The sequence below is a fragment of the Anomaloglossus baeobatrachus genome, chromosome 4, assembly GCF_048569485.1.
Source record: "Anomaloglossus baeobatrachus isolate aAnoBae1 chromosome 4, aAnoBae1.hap1, whole genome shotgun sequence".
In the NCBI taxonomy this organism is placed as follows: Eukaryota; Metazoa; Chordata; class Amphibia; order Anura; family Aromobatidae; genus Anomaloglossus; species Anomaloglossus baeobatrachus.
In genome coordinates this window covers 18,427,278-18,441,391 of record NC_134356.1, presented here as the reverse complement: position 1 = coordinate 18,441,391, position 14,114 = coordinate 18,427,278, and the positions used below count along the sequence as shown (strand labels likewise).

Here is a 14,114-nt window from a genome sequence, read left to right as displayed (position 1 = left end):
TCCGAGACCAGAAGCCAAAGGGGTCCACGGCTACAGCTGCCCTGGCCGATGACTACACCAACAATCGGGCTCCTGAAGCCAGGAGAGCAGCCACCAGCAGCACCTGGAGAGGGGGTAAGATGAATTCTGCGACTGCCCCACCTGCCCCTAGACTGCAGGGGGTGTCCCCCTCAACTCCCCTCTCCAGGCCCGTGGCAGAGCCAAGACGGTGCCACCAGTGCAACCTACCTGGACACTTCAAGGCCATGTGCCCTCAGCGTCCCAAGGCCCCGGCTCCGTCCCCGTCCCAAGGGCCGCCCAAGGTGTATTGTGTGGGTGGGGGTGGTGGTAGGTCCCTGGACGGCTTCCAACCTGTCACCGTCGGCCGGTCTGTGACCATAGGACTGCGAGACAGCGCCTCGGAGGTGACTCTGGTGCGGCCTGAGATGGTGTCCCCCCAAGACTTGATCCCTGGAAAAACCCTCGCTGTCTCCGGGATTGGAGGCATTGACCCGGCGCTGCCTGTTGCTGACATTTATGTGGACTGGGGCGCAGGGCGAGGGGTGAGGGAGGTGGGGGTAACTGATCGGATCCCCGCAAACGTGCTACTTGGGACAGATTTGGGGCAGATAACCTCCCAGTTTGGGCCCCCCCCAAGGGCTGAACCTTCAGCCCGTACGGACATGACTCCTGACAATGTTAATGTGTTATCTATGAATGATGTGAGAGAGGGGGGAGTGAACTCTGATATTTCTGCTTGCACAGACACCATAGACACACACGCAGCTGCAGCTGTGACAGGAGGGGAGGGGGTCAGAGAAAGGTGTGACAATGCCTCTACAAGTAACCAGCCTGTGAGCTGGGATCTGCTGCCCTCTGCAGGGATAAGCAGAGAGCAGGGTGCTGCAGGGGGAGGACCAGTGTGTGGGGTGGGGGCTACCACAGCAAATGTGGGGTCCCCAGAGATTTCACAGCGGGGTTCTGTTGCTGCAGGAGGGGAACAGGCAGGTGAGATTGGGGCCGGTCCAGGAGCGGAAGTGCTCCCAGGTAAGATCTCGGTGCATGGTTCCCCCACAACCGGGGTGTCAGGAAGCCAGGTAGGCCTGCCTGAACCGGCGACTTGGTCAGGAACGGAGGAGGAGCAGGCACGACCCACGGTCGCAGCGGCTGTGGCCGCTGTCACCCGCAGTGGGAGTGCTGGAAGCCAAGGGGCCTCCCGGAGGTCCGATAGCTCTTCCCCTTCTGACCAAGTGGCAGCCGAGTCAGGTGGAGGCCAGGACACAGGTCCCGGGGTACTGACTGAAGATGTGACAGTCTCGTCGATTCTGGCCACATCTAGTCAGGGGTTTCAGGCAGCGTTAGAAGCTGACGACAGCCTGAAAGCTCTTAAGGAGCAGGCGGCACAGCCTCCCTCGGACTCGGACCCGGAGCGAGTGGTCTGGGACCAAGGACGGCTGTACCGGGCCACGGTCCAGCAGGGTTCACCGGAGGCGTGGCCCAGGGACCGACAGTTGGTGGTACCCTATCCGTTCCGGACGGAGTTGTTGCGGATCGCACATGAGATTCCGATGGCCGGACACCTAGGGATCGCTAAGACCAAGGCCAGGTTAAACCAGCATTTCTACTGGCCAAAAATGGGGGCCGATGTGGCTGCCTACTGCCGTTCGTGTGAAACCTGTCAGAGAGTGGGGAAGGCGGGGCCACGCCCCAAAGCCCCACTAGTATCTCTGCCAATCATCGATGAGCCTTTCAGGAGGGTGGCTGTGGATCTGGTCGGCCCGCTGGCCATCCCCAGCAGCTCCGGGAAACGCTTCCTACTGACGGTAGTGGACTATGCCACCCGGTACCCAGAAGCAGTGGCCTTGTCGTCCATTCGGGCTGACAAGGTGGCCACCGCATTGCTGGAGATTTTCTCCCGAGTGGGTTTTCCCCAGGAAATGCTCACTGACCGGGGGACCCAATTCATGTCCCAGCTGATGGAGGCCCTCTGTAAGCAAGTCCAGGTGCGACATCTGGTGGCCAGCCCGTACCATCCACAGACTAATGGCCTGTGCGAGCGGTTTAATGGCACCTTAAAGCAGATGCTTAAGATGTTGGTCGACTCCCATGGGCGTGACTGGGAGCGGTATCTCCCACACCTGTTATTTGCTTACCGGGAGGTTCCACAGGCCTCAACAGGATTCTCACCGTTTGAGCTCCTGTACGGGCGACGTGTGCGGGGCCCCCTGGCTCTGGTGAAAGAGGCTTGGGAAGGGGATTTGGCCACCCCTGGAGTGTCGGTTATCGAGTATGTCATGCGCTTCCGGGACAAAATGCAGGCCTTGACGCAACTGGTACACGACAATATGGCTCAAGCCCAGGCCGATCAGAAGCGTTGGTACGACCAGAACGCTTGTGAGAGGACCTACCAAGTGGGTCAAAAGGTGTGGGTACTGGTCCCCGTACCACAGGACAAGCTTCAGGCAGCCTGGGAAGGCCCATACCTCGTGTACCAGCAGCTCAACCCTGTAACGTACCTGGTCACCCTGGACCCTGCCCGTGGAAGGCGGAAGCCCTTCCATGTGAACATGATGAAGGCACATCATGAGCGGGAGGCATGTGCGCTCCCCGTGTGCAACCTGCCCGAGGAGGGAGAAGCGGAAACCCTCTTGGATATGCTAGCCCAGGTTAGGGCAGGCGGATCCATTGAGGATGTGGAGGTTGGCCACCAGCTCTTGGAAGACCAACGGTCCCAGCTGTGGGCCACCCTCCTCCCCTTCCGGGGGTTGTTTACCAACCAGCCCGGAAGGACTGACTTGGCTGTCCATCACGTGGACACTGGGGATCATCCCCCGATCCGGCGTTCAGCATATCGGGTCTCCCTGGAGGTGCAGCAACACATGCGAATAGTTTTTATGTTGGATAGATTGCGGTAGTTACTATTATGTGGAGAGTGGTGGGTGGGTGATAAAGAGGGGTGTACCATCCACGGGGGGCCAGGATTGGGGGCTATGTCACCAGCAGTGAGAAGGAGTAGAGAAAGGGAGAGCAGGTGGGAGAAGGATAGTGGACGGCATGGTCTGCGCGATATTAGGAGCGACCTGAGGTTCAGGAGTAGGTCAGCAGATGAGGACAGATGAGAAGGCAGGAGGGAGGGGGAGATGAATATTTGCTTAGAGGGTGCTGGGGTGTGGGGATAGTGAAGGAGAGTGAGGAGGAGAGGGGCAAAGACTGTGAGGGCATAGGTGAACATGGTGGGGGTAGTGTGGTAAGTGTATGATTTAACAAGTAAGTTGTGTCAGTGGAAAACTTGGTTAGAAAGAGCTGAAGTTTACCTTCTGGTCATGTCTGGTTCATTTCTGGTATATTTCTGACACTTATGAGGCACTTATCCAGAGGCACGCACACAGACCACCAATATACTTTATACTTCCATATACTGCTGTAAACTGTCATATTGTGCTGTTTTTATCCATAAACTGAATACCTCCATATAGTGCTGTATTCTCCTTCCATACACCACTTTATACTCCATGCAGAGCCGCATACACTTTCTCCATAGTGGTGTAAACATTCCAGACATAAAGTTCTCTTCTGCTCTATCAGCGGCTTTAAGCATCACGGGCACTAACGGGTTAACACTGAGCGTCTGAGTAAAGAATTATATGATAAAAGAGAGTAGTAGAGTCGGGTGTCCTAGCCGCGCCAAATGACCATTCGATCATGGAAGTAGGAGATAATTGTAACTTTAATTGAGCATAAGTCAACGCGTTTCAGAAGCCACCGCTTCCTTCCTCAGGACAAAGATAGCAAAAGTACAACAAATTAAAAACAAAAGCAAAAGTAAAAACAAACAGATTTGTTGTACTTTTGCTATCTTTGTCCTGAGGAAGGAAGCGGTGGCTTATGAAACGCGTTGACTTATGCTCAATTAAAGTTACAATTATCTCCTACTTCCATGATCGAATGGTCATTTGGCGCGGCTAGGACACCCGACTCTACTACTCTCTTTTATCTGCCATACCCGGGGACCGCTGCCGTGACTGTGGAGTGACATATATGCGATTATAGGCGTTGTGACTGTCACAACCCCTATAGGTGAGTACCACTTTTCCTCTTGATACCCCCCCCCCCCCAATCTATTGGGGTAAGACCCTATTGCGCTTCTCTTTTCCACAGTTTTTTTCTAAAGAATTATATGAGCTGAGCCAGATTCGTACCATGCGCTGATTGGCTGAGCTCTGAATTTAAAATTCCCGCACAATGGCTGAGTTTCCTCTGCTTTCGGTGCCCGCGGTGTCAGGGGGAGGTCTGTGGCTGAGTGAATGTCTCATATGTAGGTTTATATTCAGCGCTATATGGAGGCTTATAATGGGGTCTGTGCAGCATAAAGAGAACTGAGTAGCGACTCCGAATACAGCAAGTGTGAACACGTCCGAGTCTGCACAGCTCTATATAGAGGCGCGATACATGGTACGATATGGGAGTATAAAACACTGGAGATACATGGATGGGACTTCGTATCACACATTGTCTGTCCTCATTGTATATAGATCCAGTGTGAGCGGCAGTGTCCGTGCACTACACTGCGCCGCCCCATGGGGAGTGAGGACGGGGGCTGGACACAGGAGCGTCTTGTACCAGGGGCTGGACACAGGAGCGTCTTGTACCAGTTGAGTCATCAGGAGCCGCTGGAAGATGTGAGGCAAATCCCGGGATATGAAGATGAATTATGACTCCAGTCATAATCCCTCATCACTCCCTGGCAGTGCCCCCTCCCTTCTTGTTCTCAGTGTTCCACTTACACCTCCATGGCCATGTCCTGTGATATGGAAATTAGGTGGCTTGGGAACAATGGACACAGGATGACTCCCTGCCGTGACCCTGTAGTGGGGGCTGCTAGCTAGTTAGCAAGGCTATGGAAATAGCCAGACAGAACGACTCCAGTAAAAAATGGTTCATATCTCGCAAGCCATATTTCCGATAAATATGGCAACCATAAAAATGGTGTCTCCGCATGCGGACGATGCCGGCACACCCTTTTTATGGGAGCAGGACATTGGGAAATGCCCCAGGCGTGATATCAGCCAATGGGGAACTGGCAGACAGGTCATGAGTCCCCTCGTTCTGTAGCTAAATTCATAACTGTCACAATGAGAGCATTGGCGTCCGCCTACGACGCTCCCAGGCAAAGTTATGGCCCATATTCCATGTTGTGGATTGTCCATAACTCAAGCCAGGGGTGGAGCAGTGCTCCCTCTGAGGTCACGAAGGTAGGAGGGGACCTGGATTTGCCCAGGTTGATAACCCTACTTCGGCCATTTTCCAGTGTTCTTTTCGCTGGGGGCACGTGTAGGAAACATCTGTGGGAAGGATCCTAGAAACCTGGGTACAGCGCCCCCCTGTGGCCAGACGCAACAAGGTAACTGCTGGAACTGTGTATGCCTGTTTGTAACCCATGCTTTGATTGTAACTGTACTCTGACATATGTATATTCTGTAGATTCCCTATTGTATATATTGTAGTTTCTAGTGTGCTTTAGGCTGATTAAATTATATAATTAATCTTGGGCTGTTCTGTTATCTCGATCTTGAATCCCACGTCTGGGTGTTCGGCTAATAGTTACCGTGAAGCGGTTGGTGGCAGCGAGTTGTGCCAAGGATTATTGTGGGGAGGCCAGTGAGATTCGGGGAGATTTTATATATTCCGCCCGCGGAGGTCGGGGGAATATATACCCTACTCTCACCGGGGACCCTTCAATAATCGGCATAAGTAGTATAGCGGCCTCCTTGCTTATTGTCGGGCAATTCCATAATTGGCCTGACTATAAGAGGGGCGCTAGAGAGCGCGTCACGTGCTCTGTCTGTCGGTCGGGAGGTATAAAGGAGGGGTGACTCCTGCTTGTTACCCCCCGATCGTGACGTACTGGTAGCCAGCGCGGGGGATTTCTGAGTGACCCCCCCGGTGGTTTGTGACAGAAGAGAAGCAGGATCTGCCCACATTACACTCATCTAATTTGCACTTCACGTGTTTCATATTTGTGATTTCCATATTTGGACATTATAGGAATTGATTTTAAATTAATAAGGGTTATTTTTTAACTCCAAATTAAGGAAACCTGTGAAATAATTTAATAACTTTCTGTAGGAAAACATTTATTACACTTTCAGTGAATGGGGCGTACAGAGGATAAATGCTAGACGGATGGAGATTGCTCATTCATCCTCCTCTTCTTCGTCTTCATCATCCTCCTCTCTTGCATTCTTCAGGCTCAGCAGGGCTTTTTTTTGCTCTATCTAATTTGCCTTTGGACCGATACAGCGCCATATCCTTGTACGTCTTCAGCTTCGATGTTTTCTTCTCGTAAAGCGCCTTGTTCCCTGATGAAATGTAATTCCACATTTGGCTGCTGCCCTCTGATTTCAAGACGAAGTCAGAGCAAAACAAGAAGAAAACAGAGGAAGCATTTAGGTCCTTAAACTTCTTTTCTGTTTATCCTTTGTTGGCATGTAAGCTTTCATTCCATTTTCATAACTTTGTCCGCTTTCTCCATGTCTTCACACTTTTCTTTCGCTGTAGCAGCCATAACCTTCCCCTGTTCCCAGCACTTACTTGAGAATTCTGCAGAGTTCACAGATACATCAGGATGATTTTCCTTCTTCTCTCTTCTGCAAGTCTGTATAAAGTAAAGATATGAGGACACTATATTGTACACACTGCTGTATATATTGTACACAGGCTATACAGTATATATTGTACACAGCTGTATATATAGTACATACCGATGTGTACACTACACCCTGCTTTATTATTATGGACACTGTTGATCAGTGCTGTGCTAATTGTGCAGTATGATTGATTGCTCTCAGTGAAGCAAAAATTTACAGTTCATTCTCGTATTTGTAATACCTTTTAATGGCACCAAAACCTTTTTACTTATAACTAAATATGGTGCAGTATATACAGCGGTGCTCTGTGTGTGGATTTTGCATTTTGTGTCTCCGCTTCTTCCTCAGTATTTCACCTTTTGCACAATAGATTGTGTTAGATGTGTCAATTAATATTTCTGTGATCACACGAATCTTTTTCCGCTTTCTGATGTGGAGTGAGTCGCATTGTGAAGCCATCGCCCGATCACAGCTCTTCCCTCCATTACAGTCCTCAGAGATAAAAGCTTCACAGAGGATAAGACACAATCTTGTGCCGGAGATCGCACTCATCCTCCTCCGGGTGTGATCCACTAATGTGGGACGTGTCCTCCCCCCAATACTCTGCACACACGGGATAGATTTATATTCCAGCTCCGGGAGGTGCAGGCAGCGGAGGCCATCGCCTGTGTTACCCTTCTGGGCTCTCAGCAGCTCCAGGTCGCCCCACATTGTACGATCCGCTTCCTGCACGATATATATTGTAGTGAAGATCCCTGTGGTGGTGACAAGAGCCGGGAATAGGAGGACGAGCTCCCGCAGCAGGTTTATCTTCCCGGACACTCAGTGATGAGCAGATCGGGAGGACGGCGGCGCTGATCCCGGGATCCTCTGCGCTCTTTCCCGGCATCTCTGGCAGTGACGGCCACACACGCTCCGCGGAGATGATGGCGGAGGAGAAGTGATGGCGGAAGCTCCTCACCCGTCCGGCTGTAGCCGATAATATAGAGCTTTTATCCCGGGCAGGGAAGCACAAGGGGAGAGCGGAGCTTCACTGGGCTCAGCCGGGAGAAGGCGGGGCCTGTGCTCAGTGTCAGCCAATGGAAGCTCAGGACGGTATAGTGCAGCAACCAATTAGTGCGCAGTAAGTCTGTATATATAATAGGCGCCGCCAGCTTCGGTCTCAGTGATTTTTCCCTACGGACTTCTTTGTGCTTATTTCCTGATCACACGATGGCAGAGACCGCACCGGCCGCCGCTCCTCCTCCCGCCGAACCGGCCGCCAAAGCTAAGAAGGTGCCGAAGAAATCCGGGGCCGCCAAGAAAAGCAGCAAATCCTCCGGTCCCAGCGCCTCCGACCTGATCATGAAAGCCGTGTCCGCCTCCAAGGAGCGCAGTGGGGTGTCTCTGGCCGCCCTGAAGAAGCTTCTGTCTGCCGGAGGATACGATGTGGAGAAGAATAACAGCCGCCTGAAGCTGGCCATCAAGGCTCTGGTCAACAAGGGCTCCCTGCTCCAGGTGAAGGGCAGCGGCGCCTCCGGGTCCTTCAAGCTGAACAAGAAGCAGGAGACGAAGGACAAAGCGGCCAAGAAGAAGCCAGCAGCTGCGGCCAAGCCTAAGAAGCCGGCAGCCAAGAAAGCGGCCAAATCTCCGAAGAAGCCCAAGAAGGCTCCGGCCGCGGCCAAGAAAAGCCCAAAAAAGGCCAAGAAGCCCGCAGCAGCCGCCAAGAAAGCGGCAAAGAGCCCCAAGAAGCCGAAGACTGCTCCAAAGCCCAAGAAGGTGACGAAGAGTCCGGCTAAGAAGGCGGCAAAACCCAAAGCTGCCAAGAGTCCGGCTAAGAAGGCGACTAAACCCAAGAAGCCCGCGGCCAAGAAATAAGCGGGAGCCGCTCTGTCCTCCTACCACAAAGGCTCTTCTCAGAGCCACCACCTTGTCCTGCAGAGCTGTATGATCAGTGCCACCACCTTGTCCTGCAGAGCTTTATGATCAGTGCCAACACCTTGTCCTGCAGAGCTGTATGATCAGTGTCACCACCTTGTCCTGCAGAGCTGTATGATCAGTGTCACCACCTTGTCCTGCAGAGCTGTATGATCAGTGCCACCACCTTGTCCTGCAGAGCTGTATGATCAGTGCCACCACCTTGTCCTGCAGAGCTGTATGATCAGAGCCACCACCTTGTCCTGCAGAGCTGTATGATCAGTGTCACCACCTTGTCCTGCAGAGCTGTATGATCAGTGTCATACCTTGTCCTGCAGAGCTGTATGATCAGTGTCACCACCTTGTCCTGCAGAGCTGTATGATCAGTGTCATCCCTTGTCCTGCAGAGCTGTATGATCAGTGTCACCACCTTGTCCTGCAGAGCTGTATGATCAGTGTCATACCTTGTCCTGCAGAGCTGTATGATCAGTGCCACCACCTTGTCCTGCAGAGCTGTATGATCAGTGTCATCACCTTGTCCTGCAGAGCTGTATGATCAGTGTCACCACCTTGTCCTGGAGACGCTACAATTCCTGCTGTGTCGGGTGCAGTGATCGGATTGTGTGACGCTGGAGCAGGAGATGCTGTGGTTACTTCTTGCGGCTCCGGTCCCGTCAGGATCACAGCGATCAGTGAAGGACTGAGGAAGGTTCCGCAGCGGTATTCATGCGCCCTGTGATGCTGTTATTGGGATCCGGTGTCTGATGTCGAAGCTGTGGGATCTGAAGACGTTCCGGGGGGATCCTCACTCCAGATCGCTGTTCTGCTTGGAGACTATCTGCAGGTTGGGCGGAGATTGTATCGGTTTGTGATTTCACGCTGCTCAAATAGTGCCGTGTTTGTAATTGGTTGTCGTGAGAAAGAGATAAAGAAACTTCAGCGTCTGCAGATCGCACAGATCTGTGTCGGGCGCTGGGATCGGCGGATTGTAGAAATCTCAGCAGAACGTCCGCCCAGAGGCCGCGTGTTACACGGATGGAGACAGAGTGGGAGGAGCTATCGGCCACTGAGCGGGAAGTTCAAAATTCGATTTTCGGCCAATCACTTCTTAGGCAGCCTGTGTCCCCGCCCACACTCTGCTCCGGGTTACAGGCACCACGTGGTCCGTCTCTGTTAACCCTTCAGTATCCGGTGTTTCTCGCCGTCGTTCTTCGTTATCATCATTTGCTATTTCCCCAGAAGTGAGGGAACATCCCCCGCAGTCACCGGGCGGCGGACCGCACAGAGGACTGCGGCTGGTGACGCTTCAGCTCCGCCTCTTCCTCTAATTCTCGTTTTCCAATCTCCTTTGTTGTTTTTGCAGCTTCTAATGTGAAATATCTGAATGTAGAAGTAAAAGCCGCTGTCAGGAGAGTGAGCAGCGGCCGCTCAGCACCGAGACTCCGCTCCTGCAGTCACTGCTTCCTCCGTGTTATACGGGGCATTACCGGCCACTGCAGAGCGGGGGCAGAGTGACGGGGCCGCGGGTGCACAGCGCCGTGTAGACTGCGGGGTTTATAGCACTGTATGGAGATCTGTAGTATGGGGGGGATACAGAGGAGAGAAGCTGCTGATGTGACGGCAGAGAGGAGGCAACCAATGAGCTGCAGGGGGCGGAGCTGGTTCAGTTTTCCTTTGTCACCCAATAGAGCAGTGATGTGTCATTAGTGCTCATTTGCATGGCCGGGCTATAAATACGGCCGCTCTGGGAGGAGCAGGATCATTATTCTCTCTCCAGTGAAGAGATCTCTCTGCTCTCATCATGCCTGATCCCGCCAAGTCCGCCCCAGCGCCCAAGAAGGGCTCCAAGAAAGCCGTGACCAAGACTCAGAAGAAGGACGGCAAGAAGCGGAGGAAGAGCCGGAAGGAGAGCTATGCCATCTACGTGTACAAGGTGCTGAAGCAGGTGCACCCCGACACCGGCATCTCCTCCAAGGCCATGGGCATCATGAACTGCTTCGTCGGTGACATCTTCGAGCGCATCGCAGGGGAAGCCTCCCGCCTGGCGCACTACAACAAGCGCCACACCATCACCTCCCGGGAGATCCAGACCGCCGTGCGCCTGCTGCTGCCCGGAGAGCTGGCCAAGCACGCCGTGTCCGAGGGCACCAAGGCCGTCACCAAGTACACCAGCGCCAAGTGATCAGCACCGCTGCTCCGCACCACAAAGGCTCTTCTAAGAGCCGCCACATTGTCTACAGCAGAGCTTTATCCTGGGGTAACCGAGTATACAGCACAATAGGGCGGTATATAGGGTTATAGTTAGAATATACAGTACTTTTTATGTAGATGTGTAGCACAAGATTGCGGTATACAGAACTAGATTAGGAATATTCTGCACTATACAGAAGTATGGGGTTATATGGCAGTGTCCATATACAAAACCATTTTGAGGTTTATGGCGGTATATGCAGCATATGGAGATTACAGTACTCTATATAGGTTTACTAGAAAATAACTGGAATCCCTGCGTTCTGCTGCTCCAGAGGCGGCTGGGAACATCGCGGGCAGTAACGGGTTGGGCTGAGCCAGGGCCTTACTGACTGCTGATTGGCTGAGTGTTAAATTTGAAAATTCCGCCCTATGGCTGAGAGTTTCCGCTCTTAGTTGTCGGTAACACGCGGTGATCGGGTGATCTTCTCAGGCCGGGAGTGATTGATATGGTCACACTATATTGCTGTATACAGCGCTGTATGGACTCTTCATATTATACTAATACTGCACTGTTTGGTGTAACACTGAATATCACTATGAAAAAGCTTTATATGGGTGTAAATAGTACAATATGAGATGTAGACAACATGGAGGGTGCACAGCAGTGTATGGATGTATATGGGGCGCTCTCAGCAGTATATGGCCCTGTATGGCTGTATATGGGGCGCTCTCAGCAGTATATGGCCCTCTATGGCTGTATATGGGGCGCTCTCAGCAGTATATGGCCCTCTATGGCTGTATATGGGGAGCACTCAGCAGTATATGGCCCTGTATGGATGTATATGGGGAGAACTCAGGAGTATATGGGGGTAACAGACCTATCTGTGGCCCTGCTGTGTAATTATACAATGTGAGGCTGCTGCTGTAGAGAGGAGCGGATGTGGCGATATTAGGGCTGTGATCTCCGGTGACCTGATTGCCGGACTGTCCTGCCGCCGTGTCCCGCAATCCGGCAGAGGTGACCGGTGGTCATACATGATACCCTGGGAGTCTCCAAGTGTTTTCTCCGGTGACTTGAGTGACGTCTTCTTCAGCGATGTCCGAATGCGGAGAGAGTACCGGTAACCCCCCTCTGCTATTCCAGCTCAATGAAAACAGGCAGACGCTGTTATACACATAAGACCTGGAAAGGTGTGGCTCCCAATTAGAACTGTCTTTATTTTGTTTACATTACAAAGTTGATTAGGGAGTAACTATGCAACATACATATTCTTTAAAGCCGTTGATTACATGTTCCCAACAAGAGAAATTAACATAATGACTTTTATTCCCATAACAGTCTGTAACATTTCTTCTCATAATAAGATGTTTTTCAGTTGTTTCTAAGTCAAAACATTCTCTGTCCTTGAGTTTGGTCTCAGAGTTTGTAACGTAAATAAGTCTGGTCTTGTTCTTGCCAGGGAGAATGAATTTCTATTATTTTTCTAACCAGTGAAAAAGGTTAACTCTTTCCTCACAATAGCAATCATGTTTCTTCTCAAAACTTATTTTTCATTTTTTTCTGGGTCTGGAGCGCAGTCAACTCTTTGTGATAAGATTGGTAAATCATATACATCACATAACAAACGCTGTATATACATCACAAGAGACACTGGAGGTACATGTATCACATTGGGACAGCTGTGTATATATATATTAATAGGAGATGCCCCCGCCCCTCCTGTGATGTATATGCCCCAGCGTCTCCAATGTGATGTATAAGCCACCAGCCCCTCCTGTGATGTGTATGCTCCAGCTCCACCTGTAATATATACATCACAGGAGATAATGGGGTATATACATCACAGGAGGGGCTGGGAGCATATACATCACAGGTGGGGCTGGGAGAATATTTACGTCACAAAAAAGGCTGAGGACATATACATCACTGGGAGGCATAGATATGGCATTGGAGCGCAGACAGCAGTGGGGGGGGGGCACGGACAGCAATAGGAGGCACGGGGGAAACTGACAACACATGCAGAGCCCAGACATTGCAAGAGGGGCGCAGACAGCATGGGGGAGCGTGGACAGCACTGGGGGATGGGGGGGAGTCACACAGCTCTGGGGGAGTGGGGGGCACACAGCTCTGGGGGAGGGGGGGTACACAGACCTAGTATAGGGGGGGGGGACACACAAACCTAGTGGAGGGGGGGGCACACAAACCTAGTGGAGAGGGGGGGCACACAACCCTGGGGAAGAAGCACGCAACGTGCGCACATAGCCTAACTCTATATATATGTTGATTAATGTCTCCAGAGTGGGGCACAAGGGCCCAGCACCTGTTACACACTCACAGACAGAAAATGTTATTCCTTGAAGATTAAAAAAAAAAAAAATCAGAAAAAAAAATGACACCAGAATGATTATCGTAGCAGATCTCCTTCTTTTTGTCTTTTTTTATCTGGAGGCTACATTGCCCTGATGAGCTTTTGATGTTGCACCATTTCTGGACCTTTTATTTACTTCAGACTACTTACTTTTTTTTTTTTTATTGCATTTTGATGCTGTGATTTGTCTGGTTTGTCTGCGATGCTTTTGATATTTCCTGGTATTTGGTATTGACAAAACCTTAATATACTTTTGGCGCGAATTACATGCGGGTGTTCTTTTCTTTGGTTTTTTTTTTTTTTTTTTTTTGTTTTGCTGAGGAAAAACAGTAAAAATGACTGCGTTTTCCGCATCTAACGCAAATTTATGGAGAAAATCTGCACAGAAAACTCAGCACACCCACAGAAGAAACTGACATGTTAAGGATTTGAAACACACCGCAGGTGAGCTTACCATAAGCGAGAAAAAGCACCGTGGAGCTGCAGGTCTAGAAGGCCCGTTTCACACATCCGGCATTTCGCCGATTTGCCGGTTTCCACACACTTCAGCACAGTGTAATACAGTACAATGGCATCGCAGCAAGCTCCGGTCACATGACAGCTTGTCACCGTAAGTTGCCGCGATGCCATTGTACTGTATTGCACTGTACTGGAGTGTGCCGAATCCGGCAATCCGGTGAAATGCCGGATGAGTGAAACAAGCCTTAATTCCGTCCAACTCGCTGGGACTGTAAGATGCTTTGTTTTTGACGCAGCAATATATACACAGCCTCCATAACTCATCAAAAGCTCATACGTGGCCTTATAGCAAACAGATTTTGAGCTCAACATTGTTTTATTGTAAGACCGCACCCGCTGTTCTCTGACCCTTACAAACTTTTACTTTAATTTCTTCCTTTTGCTGTCAGCGATGGCGTCTATAGGTTTTGATAAAGAGCTGGAATGTTCCATCTGTCAGACCCTGTATACCGATCCTGTAACCCTGAGATGTGGACACAACTTCTGCCGGGTCTGTATTGATCTGGTCCTG

The 14,114-nt window shown here is 51.2% G+C and overlaps 2 protein-coding genes across 2 annotated transcripts; both read left to right on the top strand.

Moving 5' to 3' along the window:
* The first annotated feature begins 7,838 nt into the window (after positions 1 to 7,838).
* LOC142301049 (histone H1.01-like) lies at positions 7,839 to 8,483 on the top strand. Its single transcript, XM_075342067.1, has one exon. It carries the CDS (start codon positions 7,839 to 7,841, stop codon positions 8,481 to 8,483), a length of 645 nt encoding a protein of 214 aa, XP_075198182.1.
* A 1,840-nt stretch (positions 8,484 to 10,323) lies between these two features.
* LOC142301048 (histone H2B 1.1) lies at positions 10,324 to 10,718 on the top strand. Its single transcript, XM_075342066.1, has one exon. It carries the CDS (start codon positions 10,324 to 10,326, stop codon positions 10,702 to 10,704), a length of 381 nt encoding a protein of 126 aa, XP_075198181.1. The 3' UTR covers positions 10,705 to 10,718.
* Positions 10,719 to 14,114: the final 3,396 nt, after the last annotated feature.

Excerpts from the sequence above, each read along its gene's own strand:
- LOC142301049 (XM_075342067.1), top strand. The coding sequence starts at position 7,839 with ATGGCAGAGACCGCACCGGCCGCCGCTCCTCCTCCCGCCGAACCGGCC.
- LOC142301048 (XM_075342066.1), top strand. The coding sequence starts at position 10,324 with ATGCCTGATCCCGCCAAGTCCGCCCCAGCGCCCAAGAAGGGCTCCAAG.